This window comes from Trichosurus vulpecula, chromosome 9 (genome assembly GCF_011100635.1).
Source record: "Trichosurus vulpecula isolate mTriVul1 chromosome 9, mTriVul1.pri, whole genome shotgun sequence".
Classification (NCBI taxonomy): Eukaryota; Metazoa; Chordata; class Mammalia; order Diprotodontia; family Phalangeridae; genus Trichosurus; species Trichosurus vulpecula.
In genome coordinates, this window is record NC_050581.1 from 153,153,981 (window position 1) to 153,174,225 (window position 20,245).

Consider the following 20,245-nt stretch of genomic DNA (forward strand, 5'->3'; position numbering starts at 1 on the left):
ATTGTGTAAAGGATCTGGACAAGTGGGCACATAATAGCTTATAAATCTATCATGAGTAAGGTAGCAGTCTGTACCTTGGAGCTGATAGCACTTTTAATCTTGTTCTAAATGGCATCTTTTCTTAATAATTATTAAACAAGGATAGAAATTAGATACATTAGTATTAGTTATATTATATTATACATTTTTTGTAAGTGTAGGAAAACAATATTTGCAGGATCATGTCCTTTTTTACGTCCCCTTGATGACAGCCAGTCTTTTGGATTCAGGTAGTTACTTACCAACAGCCCTACCAACTTGGTGGCAGATACTAGGGTTCCAGAGATTGTGCATATGAGGAAATAATTAGCCTCTAGAGGGCTGCATATTCAAACCTATTAAGTGAAAGCAAATACTATACTGTCTGACAGTGAAGAATCTACCTTGGTCAGTATTGGCTACCTCCCAGGGGACTGGGCCAAGAGGGACCAATGCATGAGAACTCTCCATGGTATGAGTTGTAGTAGCAGCAGGCATAGTCTGCGTGGGAAGTAAACTCACAGTTTGTAAGACTAATCATGGATAAAATGAGTTTATTTTTCAAAAGAGGGCAGTCCTAACAGTAGCTTACATGAGATACCAAGCCAACAGGGGTCAGAGGTAGGAGGCATTTCTGGGGCCAAGAAGAACACATTGGCAATATTAAAGAGATAGGATCTGAAGGGGACTGGTAGGAAAATGTGATCCAAGGACAGGCAAACATTTGAGAAACAGGTTGTCCAGACACATCAGCTTAAATTCAAAGAGTCCATAACCAACATCAATCAATCAACACATTGAGTTTAAGTACAAGCATGTTCTTGAGCTCTGGTACAGCATGCCAATCCTGCTGTCCTATTTCTCTGAAGGGGCTGGGACAGCTCCCAAGATCCCATTAGTGTTTCCCAAAATTAAAAGGGTTATGACTAAATGGTAGCAAACAGGTAGGAGTTTTGAACTGTGTAAGGTACCCACCAGTTATAGGCCTGGAAACATTTTAACTTGAGGACTGGATTACTGAAAATCAACCCCAGGAGGCAAGCCAACTTTTTCATGTTTGAAAAGTAAGTTGAGAAATGAAGTTGTAACTCACTGCTTTGGAGGGCAGCTAAGAATTCAAAAAGAATTCTTCCCAGAATTCTGATGACTAGAGCACTATGTACTAGGCTCTACTATTGGAGTTTGGGATTTTATGGGGTGGAGCTTCTCTTTATTTGGTGTACCCTAAAAATGGTAGTGATAAGGTATGTATAACTTACAGTGAGGCAGCCCTTTTTGGCAACTTTCAAGATATCTGTTTTCTATATGAAATTACAGCTGGGCACCCAAACCCAAGTCCTAGCTTGGAAACTGACTCTTGCCATGTACTTGGAAGGCTCTTGAACATTCCTCTCTATAAAATGGGGACACGACTCCTTGCCTTTCCGAGAATATTTCTACACCCACACAGGTGAAATCAGGGACAATAAGAAGGTAAAAGTGTGGAATACAGGAGTAGAGAAGAGATAATATCCTGGAGTTAAAATTGAGCCAGAGAACTGAAATTGAAACTCATATGTCAACGGCCAAGAAAATTTCCCCGCCAAATCAGACAAATGCTGGTCCACTGAGTCTATTATTTGTCTACCTAGAGTCACTAGATAGATGTGAAATGGGAGGATATTATTGTATTCTTTGGTAGGAGATGAAAAAGCAAAAGCTGTACCCCAGACATCTTCCTTTTCTTTAGAAACACACTTATGCATCTCTCACTCTTGAATCTGAATTTGGGGGGGAGGCTCCTTCAATATTGAGACCATTGCCACCTCTTGCGGCACTTGGTCCTCTAACTTGAATCCTTGCTACATGAAGAACAATTTAATTTTGTCTTCAACTTACCTCTTCCAAGCTTCAAGGGGACCCTTGGGTTCCAGTATTATACTAGGATGAGCTGAATAATTCTGTGGAGCAAGAGTTGAGGCAGGGGCTATAGATATGATGCTCAGAGCTCCTTTCTAAGGCAGGTGGAGAGGCTCTATGGAAAGGGGTTGGAAGCTTCACATGCCCTCTCCCTGAATGACAGCAGTCACCAGCACACTCTTCTCAGCTGCTGCTGTGACCCCAGGCTCTTGCCAAGCCCCAAGACAATTGTCCCCATTGCCCACCATCTGAGAATGAGAAACACAGTGTGCTACAGGGGGCTGCATCACCTGATTGGCTGATCTTTGGGTCCTTTTCCCTGCCTCTTACCTTCACAGAGTAAGCCAAAGAGATGGTGACAGCAAGGGGGAGCCCTTCGGGCACAGCAACCACCAGCACAGTCACCCCGATAATGAAGAACTTGACAAAGTATTGCACATAGACTGGAGTACACTCAGGCAGCCAAGGCTTCTTGTTCACCACGAAAGTGTCCACGGTGAAGTAGAGCACCAGGATAATCACCGTAATGGCAGACATTACAAGGCCTGGAACACAGGAGAAGACCAACTCAAGGAGATACCAGAGTCCAACCCAGGGATGAATCACAGACTCTCAGCATTCAAAATGAAGTCAGATGCTATGGAGTCTAGTTCATACCTAAGTGGAATCTCCTCTATAATAGCCCTGTCAAGTGGTCACAGAACCTCCAAATGGAGACCTTGAGAGATGAGGAACCCATGACATCCAGAGACAGTTCGTTTGCCTTTTAGCTAGTTCCAGATGTTAAGAAGCTAATCTATACTTCAAGCAGAAATGTACCTCTCTGCAACTTCTGTCTACTACTCCAAGGTCTACCCCTGGGAACGAGCACAAACAATCAAATCTCTCTTCTACGTTAAGGCCCTTCGACCACTTGAAGACAGCTAAAATGCTTCCCCTAATATCTTTTCCAGGCTAAATAGCTCTAATTCTTTAAGCTGAAAAGACGTTGGGAGACTGGAAACCAGAGCTTGGCTTGAGGATCCTTTGCAGGCGAGCTAGGCCCTGAGTATGCAGAGCTTCTAGATCAGGTATGAGGCAATGAGAATTACCTGGTGGGAGGTTAAGGCTTTATTCCCTGTACCTTTCTCTACCTAGAGTAGAGAAAAGAATTATTTGATTCTAATCTAGAGGATCTAAGTTTAAATTCTTAACTTGTATGACCTTAGCCAACTCACCTCTTAACCTCGGTTTCCTCACTTAGAAAATTAAAAGGTTGGACTAGAAGGCCTCTGAGGTCCTTTCAAGTCCAGATTTAAATCTGATTGAGATTCTATGTGTTGGTCCCTGAACTGTGAAGCTGGCATTCCCTGCCTCGATGTACTCCCAAAGGACCTGGAGATGTGTACTAGGCAGTGAATAGTTATCCTACTGCCCCGCCTTAACTGGAGTGTTCTTCCTTCCCAAACCCCACCAAACCAGCAAGGCCCAACTCCAGGGCCACTCATTCTCATTTTTTTTCATTTTGAAACTCCTGTGGTATTTATGATCTGGGCCATGTAATCTCTTTTGCAGTTCTTCACAGCCTCATGTCCCTTGCTATCCCTTCATGTGTGTATATCAGATTTACATTGTATCTCTAACTAGAGTATAAGATCCTTGAAGCCAGGAGCCATGACCCCTTCTCTCTTTTCCCCTGTGTCCAGCATTGAGTTTTGTGCTTGTTTTTCAATGAATTGTTTGAAATAAGCAAGTCTTTTCCCTGGAAGATGCCCACCTGGGTAGTCTTATATAAACATAGTGGGCTCATGCCACTCACTTTGATGACATGGTTGTGTCACTGCCCACCTGGAATGAAGGCCATTCTCTCAGTGTTTTACCTAAGCCTTCTCCCTTGAAATTCATAGAATTATAGCCTTTTAAGGTCAACAGAGTCCTTCCAGATTGTCTAGTCTACCCTTCTATAGAGACCCATAAACTGAAAACAATTGATCCAAGGTCACACAACTAGCTGGTGGCTAAACTGGGATTAGAGTTCAGTCTTCCATTTCACTCCCAGCTCTGTCACCAACTGATTCCTATTCAGCATGGTATCTCTGTTCTCCTAGCTCCTTTGGAGGCCAAAACAAGGTCAGTTTTCCTGTGTGATTTATGAACTGGCTGCACGGTAGCTCTCGGAGAGGAGTTCCAGAAAGTTTTTATGAGACTGATGTTACTGGGATGGAAGTCAATACCCACCTTATCAGATATGTCACTCACTCCTAAGATGACATTCATTTGCAGCCAGCCTCTCTGATGTGGTTTTTAAATCATCAGCCTCATTACTTCCTATTCATTCATAATTTCTGCTCAATGTGTCCCTCAGTGACTTCCAAGTTGTCTCTCCTGTCTCCCTCTTTGAATTAGTCAGCTTCTTCTGCAACCTGCTCACAGGTTTTCAGATAAGGTTACGTCCACACTTGGTTTCCTAAACAAGGTGCTTTGTCCTCATTGCATGCCAATTCAATGGACATTTTTGAGTACTAACTTTGTGCTGAGTTCAATTCCATAGAGAGATGATAATACTCAAAAGCATGGGCCAAATCTCTCAAATAAATGGGATAAAGTTTGTTCTGTGTTGCTGCCTAAGAAATAATGAGGATCAATGAGTGGAGGTTACATGTGCCCATAAGAGAGAATTTTCTGACATTCAGAGATATCCAGCCATGGGATACACAGCATCATGAAGGAATGTATTCATTAATTAATAATGAAGCTTTTAGTAAGCTTTCACTATGATCACGGAAGTGTAGTATAGTCAATAGACATTTGGCCTCAGAGTCAGAAAGACCTGGGTTCAAGTCCTGCCTCTTAAAAAATGAACTGAGTGACCTTGACCAAGTCCCACAACCTCTTACTGCCCCCAGGCAACTCTCTAAAATGACAAATCACTGAATACATGCTGATTTGCATTGGTAGAGAAAGGCTTCCTCACTGGGAGTTTTCTATTCCAATGAAATTACATTACTACTAAAAAACGAGCAAGGCACCATATGTGCTTCTCACTGGTATTGTTTCAGAAGAGTCTGAGTAACATCACCTCATCGAATATCAGAGGTCAGAGGGATCTTAATACACAAAATGTCAAAGATGGGAGTGGCCAACACTCTCATTTTCCTGAAGAGGAGAAAATGGAGGGAGAAGGGAAACAGTTTGTTCCAGGTTACATACGGAATGAACATTAGAGCTAGGAATCAGAGCCAAGTTTTCTGACTTCAAGTTCAGTGTTCTCTGACTTCTGGATTTCTGAATAGGCAGGTAGATTGGATGAGATATCTTGTGAGCTTTCTTCTCACCCTAAGTTTATGTCTCTCTAGTCTGTGATACTTGGCAAGAGTAAGAATAGTAACAATACACACTTATCTATGGCTTCAGAGTTTGCAAAGATAGATAGATAGATAGACAGGCAGGCAGGCAAACAGACAGACAGATAGATAGATAGATAGATAGATAGATAGATAGATAGATAGATAGATAGATGGCAAGGGATTTCAGGAGAGCTGCAAGTCACTCCTCCCAGGGATGGGAAGATGACATATGAAATGATGAACTGACAATGTTACCAGTGGTCAGTCCTTTAGATGGTTAGAGGAAGAAGAGGTCTCCATAGGCTCTTGTGATCAGGGAATTATTCTTGGAGGAGGGGAAGCGTGAAGCATAAGTTAGATTTAGATAAAGAGAGAAGAAAGCATCCTAAGTGGGGAGAAAGGCAGAAATTCCCAAGGGCACATATGGAAAAAAATTAGGCAGGTCTGGCTAGTACTGAGGACCAACAGAGAAGGAAAGAGTATTGGCCTTAAACTTAAGAGAAATAGGTTGAAATGCTAGCTGGAACACTTCCTAGTTATGTGACTCTGGGAAGGTCATGTAATCTCTCATGTGTGAAATGGGAATACATAATTCTAGCAAGCCCTTCCTGGAAGGGTTGGGAGGTAAATGCTCAGTAAAGTTCAAAAGGCTAAGGAAATTGGGCTGGAATGGTAGGCTGGAGTAAGGCTATGGGAGGGCCTTGAAGGCCAAGTGCTTGTCAGCACCATGTTCGGCATCACAGAGGTGAAGCCTCTGCTTCCTTTGCACTCCTTTGTGACTGGCAAGCAGTCAGCACTTGACAAGTGAGTCCTGGTCCACCAAGCAATAGCAAGGCATCCCAGGTGCCAGGAAGGCCCTATGCCCGGGTTCTTCATGCAGCTGCAGGGCCCCCTGCTGCTCTGTCTTAAAGGCCACGTGTTCCAGACCCTTTCTTACATGTTCAGAGCCTGGAAACTGAGCTCAGGATTGTTACAATGCTCCTCATTTAAATATAGTCAGCAAAGCCTGTAATTTGCTACTGTTCTCCAAACCATGGCTGCTATAATTAGAGCTGGGGGAACAGCACCTGCCTAAGAGGGGAGAAGCAAGGAGTTTGTGCTTAGCTTTCACTACAACTAATGGAGCCAGGCAGAGTAGGGAAAGCCCTGGAAGCTAACGTGATAAACTGACCTGAGTTGATACAGCATTCTGTTCCTGGGAGACAAAGCTGTGTTTTCACAAAAGACCTTCAGGGGACATGGCCCCCTTACCCTGCCATTCTTATTTCCTTATCCATTAGAAGATCTCTAATTTTCCTCATCCTCATTCCTGTTATCTGTGGATAATACTACTTTGGGGAGGCATTATGGTACAATGGAAAATATGCTGAAGACTTGGAATCAAATCCCAGTTCTGCCTCTTACTACTTATGTGACCTTGGGGTAAACTACTTCACCTCTCTGGAACACAATTCTTCATCTTTAAGGTAAGAAAGTAGAACTACATGATTTCTAAGGGCCTTTCCAAGTCTAGAGCTATAATTAACGACCTCCCTCAAAGAGTTCTTGTGAGGATAGCACTTAGCTAAGATTAGTACCCTTATTTGCCACTTAAAATATTTGGCTTGCTATTGCTGACTAAGTGGACATCATTGGCTATGTGCTCAGAGCCTCACACAGTTTTCTATACAAAAATGGGTCAATAAATGTTTGTTGAATGAATGTTGAATAAAACCTAATTGGGTGATGTCTGGCATCTAAATGGACAGCCAGGAAGATGAAGAATGAGACAGAACTTTAAAACATAATATACCCACAATACAGTCTAGACTTCAGTACATCCTCATAGTTAGAGCTCTCCAGGGTGCTGATACTAATGTCTAGTTCTGCCAGTTCACTCCAAATAGGCAAACTCTTTTCATCTCCCTTGTATTCCACTTCCTTGAGAGTTCCAGTCCTTACAACCAACACATTCATTATTATACAGGGTGCTCCAAAACCTTTAATAGCTTAAAACCATATACCTATATACCCTATATATATAAGAGCTATCACTCCTTTCTTCATAATGGTAAAATCATATCCAATGTCCAATAAACTGGTCTATATTACAAAGTAAGCTCCATAATCTGATAGATGGTGCAAAGTAACATTGTTCTGATGATCTAGCAGTGGAGTAGGGTGGAAATAACCCTAGATTATGACTCAAAAAAATCTGAGTTTTAATTCCATCTCTGTTGCTTTCTACTGCAGTGTGACTACAAGAAGTCTTTTTTCTTCTTTTGAATAGAAATGCACTGTCCTGAATTGAAAAGTAAAGGGGTTGGACTATATGATCCAAGGTCTTTTTTCACTCAAATTGCCATGGTTATACACATTCACTTCATTTGTGAATGCCAAAAAATGGATATGTTTTCCAATCCTTGAGCATATCACATGCCATCTCTAGAAGGAAGCTAACTGAGGATCATTTACATGGCACATAGAAATAGGATCATTAAAGTTTTTTGGTTCTCATAAAAAAAACTGTGAAACTTGCCAAAACAACAGGAAAAGTATCTAAGTCTTGAAAAAGAACAAAAGTGGAAGTCAGCAGATATGTCTTTTAGTCATTCATTTACATAAAACAAATACTCCCTTAGAGGCCACTATGGAAGAGACACTGTATTAAGGGATACAAAGGGGGCTAAGCCAAGTGTCCACCCTCAAGATGCTTACTGCCTAGTAGGGGAGATTGCGATAAATGCACATATGCACAAATAATTATATTTTCTTCCTGCTGAGCTGAGAACACCTTTATTTGTTGTGTCTTATAATCCACCATGGAAAGTTGAGCTACCAGATCAATTTGATATTTAGTTCCTGGAAACCAGAAATGTGATCTCTGGCAAGGTAATATTTGCATAATTATACAAAAATTATACTATAATAAAGTAATTAGGATGAGAATAAATTAAATAATTATTTATTAAGCTCCTATTGTGGGCAAGGCACTGGGTATACAAATATAAAGATGGGATTCTTTGTCCTCAAGGTGTATCCATTCTCCTGGATATGCAATAAGAGTTACTTACAGTAAAATATGATCAAGAGAGGACATTTTGGTACCCATTTGTTCATGTTTTCTGCCCTCTATAGGTTTCTCTCCAGGTTTGATTGTTTTTGCCTTCCTTTGTATCCCCAGAGCCTAGCTCAATGCCTTATATATAGAAGGTGTTTAATAAATGATTCCTGACTGATTATTCATTCCACTCTCCTTTGTATCATAGTTATGTATATATGTGTTCCTCCTTCCCCATTACATTTCAAAATTCATAAGAATGAGCCTGTGTTATAGCTTCCACTATACTTCATCCTGCCCAGTGCTGTGCAGTTAGGAAGCATTTAATCTGAACTGAATTGAACTAAAGCCAACATTTGTTTGGTCAGATTGAAGCATGCTGCTCTCTTCTCATCTTGTCTTTTCCCTCTCCCTCAGCTGGAACACTCACCTGCCTTGCCTATCTGCACAGCCAGCTTGGTGAGCTTCCCCTGCAGGACTGATTTCTCCTTCTTGTGCATGTTGGCCTTCTTCTTATCATCTCCGTCTCCCCCTTCGGCACTCTTCAGAGGCTGCATCTCCATGGCTGCTGCCCCATCCTGCTGTTTGGCTACCAAAGCAGAACACACACCATCACTTTGAAGTCCAGAACCCCAGTCTGCTACATAGCTGTGATGTCAAGGAACTGTCCCCTCCGTAATAGGAATGAGCCTGAAGCTACCCAGAGGGACCAGTGTGCCAGTAGGCAGAATAGGTAGTCCCCCTAGGGGAAGCACTATAGATCTAATAATTGGGCTAGAAGACTGTGGTCTTCAGGCAAAGGAGGGTGAGGCCTTCTCAAGGAATCTGTGGTTGGTGCCCCAGACAGTGCAAGGGATGCCACCATGCTTGGCCAGTAATGTTCTAAAGTACCTTGAAGTACAAATTTGGTTTTCTAGTGGTGAGAGTTCATGTTCCTTGTCCCTCCCCATCCCTATCCTGCTCAGAAACTCCATCACATAGGTTATGGTCATTGGGCCCATCCTACATGATTGGAACTTTATCTGAGCCATGTAACTCATGAGATCATTGTGCATAAAACATTCAAGGCCATGATCTCCTAAAGCTCCAGGGACTGTAGCATAGATCCTTAAGGAGATGTTTGGTATTCAGAGGGCCCAAAGGAGATATCAGTTCTAGAGCCTAGGTCTACTAGGAACTTGGGATGCAGCAAAGGCATAAGTATCCACCCCACTTAATTCCTAAAAATCATCTTCCCCACTGAAATGGATGCATCATTGGCCTAGGGACATAACACATTGGCTTCTATTCAAAATGCCTTGTTTCATGAATCAGATATCAAAAATCATTTCTCTACATCCCAACCTGAGCAAATTCCCATGCTTGTCTCATTCAGAAATGAGAATAGAGACTCGAGCTATGCCCCAAAGCAGTGCTATAGCCTAGGTTGAGCTTTCATGTGTACTCTTAGGACATCAGATGATGGCCACCAGGGATGAGAGAAATCAAGGAAGGTTATTCCCTATCTTTTAATCCCATTCTCAGGCTTCCTGCCATCCTGTTTTTTCAGCCCCCAAAGTCAATCTCAATCACATTCTCAACCAGGAAGACCTGATTGATGCTCAGACATTATGTCTGTCCCTGGACCACACTGGACCATGAACAGTTTCCATCCATATAAGTTTGCAGAACACCAACCAGAGCCCCTAGTCAAAGTAAATAAAGAATAGAGGCACGGGGAAACTTGATGCCTGGATTTCTATGTGGCTCAGATTTGGATTGTCAGTATTTGTTCAAGTCAAGTCTGAGTAACAACTACACCCACTCAAATGTTACACATCCTTGGATAGGTATGTATGTGTCTGGCAGACTGGCCTTCACTATGAAGCCACTCTCCACTCTGTTTTTAAGTTCACATTCTCAGGAAGGGGGCTCAGGCCATACATCACATACCACAACCTGGTTAAAATGGAAGGGTTACCTTTGCTCTGGCTGGTGTCCATATTGCCATCCTGCATTTTACCTACATAATAAAGAATTTTAACAAACAACAAAGAACAGACAATATACGGTCATCACACAGACAGAACACTGTGATGGACATTTAAATCAAAGACTGGATAATGAACTGGTTTCAAGGGCATCTCTTGGTTTGTGACTTATGAGAATACATGTCTAGCTAAGTCCCACACAGGAAAAAAGGAGACCGTTGTATATCCCCTTGGAACTGTGCAACATGTGCTCATTCAGATGGGGTCTATGTATGTCTTTCTTTGGGAGGTGATGACTATAGTCCAGGGAATAAGATCCTCAAATGAAGTACTTCCTGATCGCTAATATGACATATAGATACCTTCATATATTCCCATGGCAACTAGAAAGTTTTACCAAGTTTATTTACTTAAGTTCAGTATGCCATCTACTTCCAAAAGGACTTGAGGTAGCTTGAAGATGAAAACAGAGCAAGATAAGACAAAGAGAAAAGAGATCATGGTTCATATGAAGAAAGAAGAAGGAGTATATACTTTCAGCCATCTGGATTAAGTATAATATAACACTTGGACAATAAAAATACCTCTAATTTTCCTGAAAAATGAGGAAAAAACTGAAATAGATTATGGAGTTTTCATCTTGTTGATAAAATAAAAGCAGGCACATTTCATTTTCAAAGTTTTTGTCATTGTGGTTACTGATTTATTTTGAGGTTTTGCTCCTAAATGGGGACAAGTTATGGTTTGGAGAAACATAATTCCTAGCAGGTTCAGAGTATGGTGCTTTGTGCAGCTTCTTATTGAACAGCTATTATGATTGGTTTGAGATTTTCCCCTTCCTTCCTGGTCCCTTCAGTCCCAATTGTACAGAAACTCATGAGCAGTGAAACAACCAGAGAATGAGAAACTGAATGGAGAATTAAAATATAGACATAGACATATATACATACAGATGGATATAAATGTGTGTATAGACATACATACATGCATATGTATATATGCAAGGTACCAGGATACTCCATACACTGGCCAATGAGCCAAAGGATAATTGAGAGTTGCCTGTACACACAGCCTTCTCTGTCTGCCACTGCATCAAGGCATGACTTTGCTGATAAATAGCTATGATGATGATGTTTTGTGGGTTTACTTGTCACCAAGTAGACAGCTGTCCAGAAAATGTCAGCACTAAAGGGACCATGAGCAATTGCTGCCTGGATTGCTTCTACTCTTTAATCCATCAAGTTTGGTGGGCCAGAGCAGGGGGAGGCCTATTGCCATGGCTGGCTCATTTGTCACAACAGCTTCCCACTATTGTCTGTGACTCGAAACTGTAAAGTGCTTGTCACATTCTGAATCTTGCAAGGGAGATGATAGCACTATCTGATGTATCCCCAAGCAGGCATGAACTTTGCAGTTCTTACTGGATGCAGCCTGACCACAAAAGAGGATGCCACATTAGGTAATCAAGATGGGATCAATTTGCCAGGAGGACCAGGGCAAGAGGGAAGCATTGGGCAAAGGAATATGGGTAATAGGACTGAAATATGCAGGTTACTCACTTAACTAGACAGTGATACATTGGGTGGGGAAGCCTGGACTCATACAGACAACACATTCAAAGTCAAGGTATATACAGACAAATAAATCAAGGCCCTATATCAACCTAGCTAAAAGGAACATATCCTCCCCAGTTGGCTGATCCACCAATATCATGAGGCAGACTCTCCTAGTTGTCAGTGACATGAGAAGCATGATGGTGGGCAGAAGAGGATGCAAGACTGGGTAATCAGGCTGGGATAGTCATTCCATTAGGACATAGTTACAGAAGTGAAAACTGGCATAGCCCAGAAAGGACCGTTTATGGCTCTAGAGAGGAGGATCAACCTCAGTTAACTAGGTAATGAGCTACAAGACAAATAGATTTCTTTTTAACTTCAACTAAGTCACTTATACTTCTAGTCAATTATGTTAAGTCTCTAACACCTTGCATTTGTATATATCTTTTAAAGAAATTCCCTGAGCATTATTTTCTAGAGCAAGAAGAGACTTTAGAGCCAATCTTGTCCAAATCTCTCATTTGACAGAGGATTCTGGGACCCAGAAAGGGGAAGATACTTGCCCAGAGTGACACAGCTAATAAACCTCAGGTCCAGGACTTGAACTTAGTCCACTAACTCCAAATCTATCCTTTCCCCAACACAGCTTCCTCTAGTCAAAAAATGATATAAATTTAAAAGTTGAAATGATAAAACTAAAGGGATTGTTTTGCCACTTAATGTTTTAACTTTAATTTATTTCAATGTCTGTGCTTTTGCATCTGTGACAGTTTACAAAAATCTGCCACAAGGGAAATTTCTTAATTATCCAGGCATTAGGAGGCTGTCTCTATTGGCATTCTTCAAAGACAAAAACAGGAAAAGAGACTTTCTCTTCAGTGTCTGGTGTCCAGTCCTATCCAAATGGTACCAGGACATGTGTCCAGGAAGGGTAGCTGACATCACCTTGCTCATCATCCCCTTGACATCTCCATCCAGTCCCTGTGGCTTTCCTCAAGTCATTTCTTCTCTCAAATCCTCAGTTACCACCTTTCTAAATTGAGGATATTGGATTAGATGACCTCTAACATCCTTTCCAGTTCTAAATCTGTGATACAACAGTCCTATACCTCCTCCACTAAATAATCAGAATACAGGGAGTGCATGTTTGCTAAGTGGTTTCTCGAGTGCTCAGGGGTCCTTTGGAAGGAAGAACCTTCCCAAAAGACTCACTGAAAAGGGGCATGAAAAGGAACAAGAAAGGAAGTAGTTTCACTATCCCAGAAGACCTGGACCACCAGATCACTTCAGGAATGGCACAGAGTTGATGTTTGAATGCCGAGAAATAAGCCATCCTGGGCTTTGCTTAAGCCTTAATAGTTTGGAGATATTCCTGAGATGAGACAAGGGAGAAAGAACTGGGGACAAGTTATTGAGAACTGTTTTCCACTCTGTCTTTAAGGGAAGCAGTCCTATAGAGATAGGCTAAATAAAATGTAAGAAATTCATGATGCACTTGATACACCACCAGAACAGGATTCAGAAGACATGAATTCTGGGACTTGACACTAATTGTGTGGTGAGACCTTGGCTAAGACAAGTAAACTCTGGGCCTCAGTTTTACCATCTATAAAACCCAAAATGATATTACCTGCCTAACTTCCAGGGAGAAAGGTAGCATGATATGGGGGGAGAGAGCATGTTTAGGAGTTACTGTGAAAAGGCTTTAAGTCTTGCCTACGATGTTATAATAACATTGTGACTCTGGGCAGGTAATTTAACCAGGCAACTCTCTAGAACAGTAAGTCACAGAGAAAATGCCAATCTGCATAACTAAAGGAAGTTTCCTTACCAGAAATCACCTACATCATTAAAAACACAGTTCTGGTCCCAAAGCAAAACAAAATACTTCCAAGATGATAAATAAACTTTATCAAATATTTTACAATTCTAAGAGGTTATTGCTTATTCTCCAGGTGACATTTGGGAATTCCTTTTTTTTTAATGGTCAAATATACAGAATTGGTAAAGAACCACAACTTGACTCCAGGAAGTCATATGCAAGGAACCCTCCCCAGCTGGTATATGGATTCAAACCACTAAGGATGATGCAATAAAAAGAAAACCCTTGATGGATTTCATCCTTCAGTGAGACATTGGAATCCTCTTGTATGTTCTCATCTGTCATAGAGTACTCTCCTCCCCTTTCCTCTTCCCTCCAGAAAGCCCCAGCCTCCTGTCAAAGAGTTAAGAGTATAAGAATGTACATAAAAAGAAATTGCTTTGCTTCCTTTGAAAACTCCTTCCTCTAGATTCTGCCATCCTTTTAGTATAAACAGTTCCAGAGGTGAATTAAGATAATCATGCTTGAAAAAAAAAACTCAGCCTGCCGAGGAAGAATGGACTTCAATGCATGATTTTAGGACATACAAAGGGCTTTTGTTGGCACTGCATAGTTTCTGATTAAATAACTCAGTGTGCTCATTAAGACCAATTCATTAATTTCATCGTTTATTTCCAGTACTACCCACACGGTCATGAAAATACCGGTAAACATGTATTCTTTTAGGAAGATAAGAGATAAGAGGCTGGGAGAAGTATGTGTGGCCAGACAAATCCTGCTAAACATTTGCTGTTTTAGGAGTAGAAACAGGAGATTGGAGGAACTTTCTTTAAAATTATGCCATTTTCAAAAAAACCTAGAGCTTATTATTCACAGTTCTCTTCAGTTCCCATTTAGCCAAAATAGATACAGCCAGGCTCTATGAGAAGAAGGACCCTGATCTGGTCTGGGACGGAAGAAGAGCTATGTTTCTGATCCATTACGACTGTCAGTGAAGCTATGCACAGGGAGCTGGGCCTGGTGAGAGACAAATGTCACCATGCAAGGGGACAGAAAGCTGGGAGCCTCCATTTGTCCCCGGGATAGGTTTTGTCACAGGCCTAGTCCATGGGCAGCACAAACAAGCTCAAGAAGAAAACATTTTAAGTTAGAAAACCAAGGTTAGGATAGCCTAGAAAGTTGCATAAGGGTTGAAAAGCTGAGCTTTGAAGCAAAGAAAACTGGATGTTCTGTTGCTGGAAGCTGGACAGCTCCAGGCAAGAGATTCTTAGGAGAGGTGAGTCACCTTTCTCCATTGTCTAAATTCATTCCCATCATTCTTAGCTTGGTACTAAAATGGACTTTGCAGGCTACTCAGGTCAGATAGCCTAATCCCACAGTGAGCATCAAGGTCATATTATTGTCTCCAGCACTAACAGGAAATTCAACATCTGTGTGTCTGGGGGAAGGGAGGTTTCCAACAGAATCTTCAGCTGATTTACATTAGAATCTGCACTTCTAACACTCATGCTTTGCATAACTGAAGTAAGACCCAGAAGTCTCAGCACTTTAATCCTGAATAGTTTCTGCTACAAATGGACTGCCCTCCTTCCTCAAATCCACTGTGCTACTCAAAGCCATAGGTAAGAAGTCCAGGGCCTTACTCTCAGTTCCTTAAATATAAATGTGTGGTCTTGGGCCTTTAAAGAGAGAACAATAGAACTGATCCATAACAGCCTAGAGATAGAATGAGGCTGGGGAGAGGTGGGGCAGAGGGTGGGGGGAGATCCTGGCACTGCTGATAATATCTCTGCAGGCCAGATCCTCAGATCCCAATAGCCATCCACTGAGCATTACACCACTGATTCTTCTTCTATCCAAGACTACCCATCCAAAACTGCCTATCCTAGACAGGTTCTGAAGCTACAGCTCATGCCCTAAGCATCTGGGTCTCCACCCATGGATGCACTGCCCTGCATACACATTCCCTTAAGAAGGAATTTCATGCTATTTTGCTGAGTCATAATGTGGTAAGAGGCACTGCACTCCCTGGGAGAAGAACCAAGGAGAGAGCTTCCTTTTCTATGAGCTTTGATCTTGGGCAGACATTGAGATGGAACTTGTAAATTGCCCCCATGAGAATGAGTTTCCTGTAAGGCTTTTACTCCTCTATCCTCTGTGTTTCTCAAGCTTTTTATCAACTTCAAGAGCTTCAGCCCATGCTTTTACCACACTCACCACCCCCATAGCTCCCAAATTCAAGGTGAGTTTACTCTAACCGAAGCCTTACTGAACACTGCCCACTCCCAACCAGGGAACCAGACTTCACAGCATACTGCAGTCACAAAGGGGATGAGCTCAGATCAACCCCCAAAATAGCATTCTAAATATAACCCACAAGGCCTTCATTTCCCTCTTGTCTCAAGGGGCCATGTATCTTTAAGGAGCTACTGAGCTGTCCTTCAGCACCAGAGGGACTCTCACTTTCTCTTCCTGGAAGTGGGCACATCCAAGGGTAATTCTACCACTAAACACAGCTGCTACTGGCAGAGATTACGTCACAGACCCCACTCCTCCTCCCTCCCCCATGTCATTTAAGGAAGGAAGTGTTAAAGGCAAAGGAAAGCCTAGATTGTTTGCCTCCTCTTGCCTTTCTCTGGCTGCTACCCTTTCAGGGAACCATCCCCTCCCCAGAGGGATTGGAGGGGGGAACAAAGCACTTCTCAACCTACATCTTCATTCCTTTACAGAGCCACAAGTAGAGGATGGTGGGGGTTGGTTACAGCTCTTTTCTGACATAGATTATCACCCCTCTCTTCATGGAAATTCAGTTAAACTTTCTGAAGTAAATGGTATCTTCCCTGAAGCAGATTGAGCTGCCCTTAAACTTCTGGAGAGCATAACCTTCCCCCAGAGCCTTCCACTACATCCTTCCTGCTGAAATCCACAGCAGAACTGCCTGAATCACTCAAAGCAACCCATGCCCGTTTTCTTCTACATGATGTAAGCTAAGGGAGGAAGCTAATTAACAGATGACTCCTCTCAAGGAATTTGCATTGAGTGAATACTGGGCAGCTGGCCAAAATTCCTGTGCAGTGGACCCAGGGGTTCATGCAGGGATCCCTCCCACCTGGCCTTGCAATGGCCTGTACAGGTTCACCAGACACTTTCAAAGGTGTCATGGGCATATACATATTTCACAGCCAGATGTGGCTGGAAAGTTGCAGGTGATTTCCCTAGGGCAAACATGATCTGACTGGGCTCAAAACAATGAATACATAATAAGAGAGTTGAAGGAACCCTCTTCCCAGCACTTCTTTCTTCCCCACAAATCCTATATCTTGAATTGCCTGAATGGATCTTGTTTAAGAAAATGGACATGGATTGGGAGATACCTGGAAGACTCTCTGCTTTATCCTGCTCAACACCAGGGTAACTTTGCTTTGCTTAACAGTCTAATAGGTGCACAGCTTCCATAAATCATCTCCCTCAGCCCCATTTCCAGTACCATCATTTGGCCTGTCCACAAAAAGGATCATGACTGACTGTGATCACCTCCGACTGGCAACAAAGCTCCCCTTCTTCATTCCTGGTGTGCACCGAAGCTCCTGAGGCCTAGCCATCGTGGTCAAGGTCAAGACCGCCCATACCCAGCAAGATTTCCACCCAGTCAGCCTCCCCCCTCCCCTGCTCAAAAAGTGCTCCAAAAGAATGCAGAGTTTCAGAAAACATATACCGCACAGCACAGCCAACAGCAGATAATGCTAGTCCAGAATCATTGAGGAAAAAAAAAACAAAATAAAGGGCTACTTCAGGGTCTAAGTTAAGTGTCTACCCATTCATGATTGGGAAGTCTATGAAGAAAGGTACTGGCTAAAGTATCAGCATGCCACAGGATGGGGTCACGAAACTGTAGGTGAGACAATATCAAAATTCATTGAGGTTATATTTTGGAGTGAAGGACCAGAGCCCTTGATGTTTAACCCTGAGGCCAAGCCAGAAGCATGGGCCAATGGAGGAACAAAGGCATCTCTCCCTCACGATTGATGCTCACAGGTGCCAACACTCAAAAGTGAGAGCGGCCCAAGGTGTGGTCATGTTGCTTCAGAACCAGATTCCTGACCCCGGGTCATTTATTTCCCAAAAGCTATGGTGAGACTAAGTAGGTTTATGAGAGGGTCATGCTGGGAGAAAGGAGCATGTATTGGGGGGAGCAGTTTGCAAGGGCTTGGTGAGAAGATTTTTTTTTCACCAAATACTCAAGCCAATTTCACCACCCTCTCCCCCCCCTTGCTCCATTCCAATGCCACAGCCTCCCCAAAGTAGCACTGAGGACCAGTTTGAGGAGATGTGCATCCTTTCCAAGGCAGGTGGCTCTCCGGCAGGTTGAGCTCTTGCTGTGTGTGACCTCACCCCGAAGGCTGATAGTAGCATGGCCCTCTTATAAGCTACTGTCAGAGTGTGGGAAAGAGGCACTATCCCAAGATAACACATGCACATACACCATGTGTGCTGTTGAGAAGAGGAGGCGAGCCAAGAGAAAGAAAGAGAAAGAAGAGAGAGAGAGAGAATTGGAAGAGAAGTCCACCAAAGAAAAACCAAAAGCTCAGTATTCTTGACGTACCATTGACTAAGCTGGAATTTGCATTATCGGTGGTATTTGCACCTGCTGCACCATCTGTAGCTGCAGGAGGGTGGGAGGGGTGGGAAGAATCTACTGAGTAATAATGGATAAAAAGAATAGTACGTAGTAGTAATAATAATAATAATAAACATGAACAAATTCACATGACAAAATAGCAACATTTATGGAATTAACATGGCTTTGTTCACTTACAGGGAAAAAAAAAACTTGACTGAAAATTAAGTAACGTAATGTTAGAAAAATGAGATGCCATCACAGAAATGTCAGCAAAGCCAGGAGGACAACTCATATATGGAATATCTTGAAAATAAATATGGGAAGGTATTCAGTGAAGCCTGGACAGGACAAACACTGTACAGCACTGGGTTCCACTCTGCTAGGGATGCACGAGATTGCTTCGTTTGCAGTGGAGCTCTAATTGGTCATGCAGAGATGGGATGCCCTTTTCCCAACTACACAGCTTGGCTGAGTTGTTGGCATGCCAACCTTCTTGATATGGAGCAACATGAGAAACAACCCCATCCACCTTCAGGAGATATGCTCCAGGTTCTATTGATGGGGTACACACTCCCAGAGTGACTAGACAACTGAGAGTAACTTAACTGTGACCCAGAGCTTCTCAATTCAGTCCCAGCTAACACCTTGTCAGGACAGACAACTGTCACAAGGAAGCCAGCCCACTTCTGGAATTTCTGACTAGGGCCCAATAAAGGGAGCTTCAGACACCGAAGAGGCTAATGATCCTAAGGTTAATGATTAAGCTACAAGGTGTTATGTTGCATTTTACCAAATGAAATAAAATAAAATATAGGAGATATGCCTTCAATATATTTATTGGCTCTGGTCACTTCATTTTAATTCTCAAAAACCATCAAGAATTCCAAATTTACACCTTATTTCCATTCCTCAAGCTGGCAAAATTAATCACAAGGGGAATGTTCATGTTCCATAAGTTAGGGGGATGTGGTGGGTAGATTGAAGGTGTGTGGTTTTGTGTAGTGGTGTGTTCTACTATACGGTAGAATGTCATACTATACAGTGAAATACAGGCTGTGTCACACAGTATGGTGGTGGTGTGATATATAGTAGAGAGTGGTGTATCACACTTTATGGTAGTGCATTACACTGTATGGTGTTGCATGGTTTATCACACTGTATGTTGGCATGTATACACTCATGCATTGTTATGACATGCAACATGGTCATGTGAGCTAAGCCTATCACATGGCATGGTCATGTATTTAGGCTACTGTGTCAGAATGTTATCCTTTATGGTAGAATATGTAGCACAATCTGCTATGTAGCACTGTGTGGTGTTGTCAAGTGTTGGGTAGTAGTTTGTAGCATGGTGTGGTTATATGTGGATCCTGTATGCATGACCCCAAGTCCCTTGGGGGACAGTGTTACTATTAAAAATGTCAACTACCCTGAGGCATTTCTTACTGTACCTGGAAGCTGAAGGCCATCCACTTTGGTCACACCTGTGTGATGATTTTTAAAACATATTAATGATGGAGAAATATGTCAGAGTTCTCTCTCTCTCTCTCTCTCTCTCTCTCTCTCTCTCTCTCTCTCTCTCTCCCTCTCTCTCCCCTCTTTCTTTTCCTACCCACACACTGTCTCTAACACATACACTTTCTCTTTTTAACATACACAAACACACACACACATGTACACACACTTACACACACCTGAGTCAAACTGAAATGTAAACTGGTAAGTGGGCATTGTTTATGACAGGCTTCTGAAGAAAGGGGTGGGCTGAAGCTGACTAGTGATGGCAATGTGGGAAGGAGGGAGCTCTATCTCCCTACAATGGCTGCCCCGGGGAAATCTTTCGTAGCTTCTTGACAAAACGCACCTCTCTGAGTCCCAGCCCTGCCCCTACCATGTCTTCTCTCTCATGACTCAGGACCAAGGTGAATAAGCTCAAGAATGGACAAAGGGAACCATCCCTATCAGGTACTAGAACCTCACCAAAATGCCCCCC

The 20,245-nt window shown here is 42.5% G+C and overlaps 1 protein-coding gene across 12 annotated transcripts in view; it reads right to left on the minus strand.

Moving 5' to 3' along the window:
• Positions 1-20,245, minus strand: part of ATP2B2 (ATPase plasma membrane Ca2+ transporting 2) — a 359,025-nt gene that overhangs the window by 96,102 nt on the left and 242,678 nt on the right. For 5 of the 12 annotated variants that reach the window (XM_036738492.1, XM_036738491.1, XM_036738493.1 and 2 more), the window contains 5 exons: positions 19,704-19,736; positions 18,235-18,294; positions 10,244-10,285; positions 8,714-8,872; positions 2,248-2,462 (listed from right to left, as the gene is read on the minus strand). In XM_036738492.1, coding sequence (XP_036594387.1) covers positions 2,248-2,462; positions 8,714-8,872; positions 10,244-10,285; positions 18,235-18,294; positions 19,704-19,736 — 509 coding nt within the window. Of the gene's footprint in view, positions 1-2,247; positions 2,463-8,713; positions 8,873-10,243; positions 10,286-18,234; positions 18,325-19,703; positions 19,737-20,245 lie in introns of all 12 variants that reach the window. The other 7 variants (XM_036738495.1, XM_036738499.1, XM_036738498.1 and 4 more) reach the window with 4 other exon arrangements.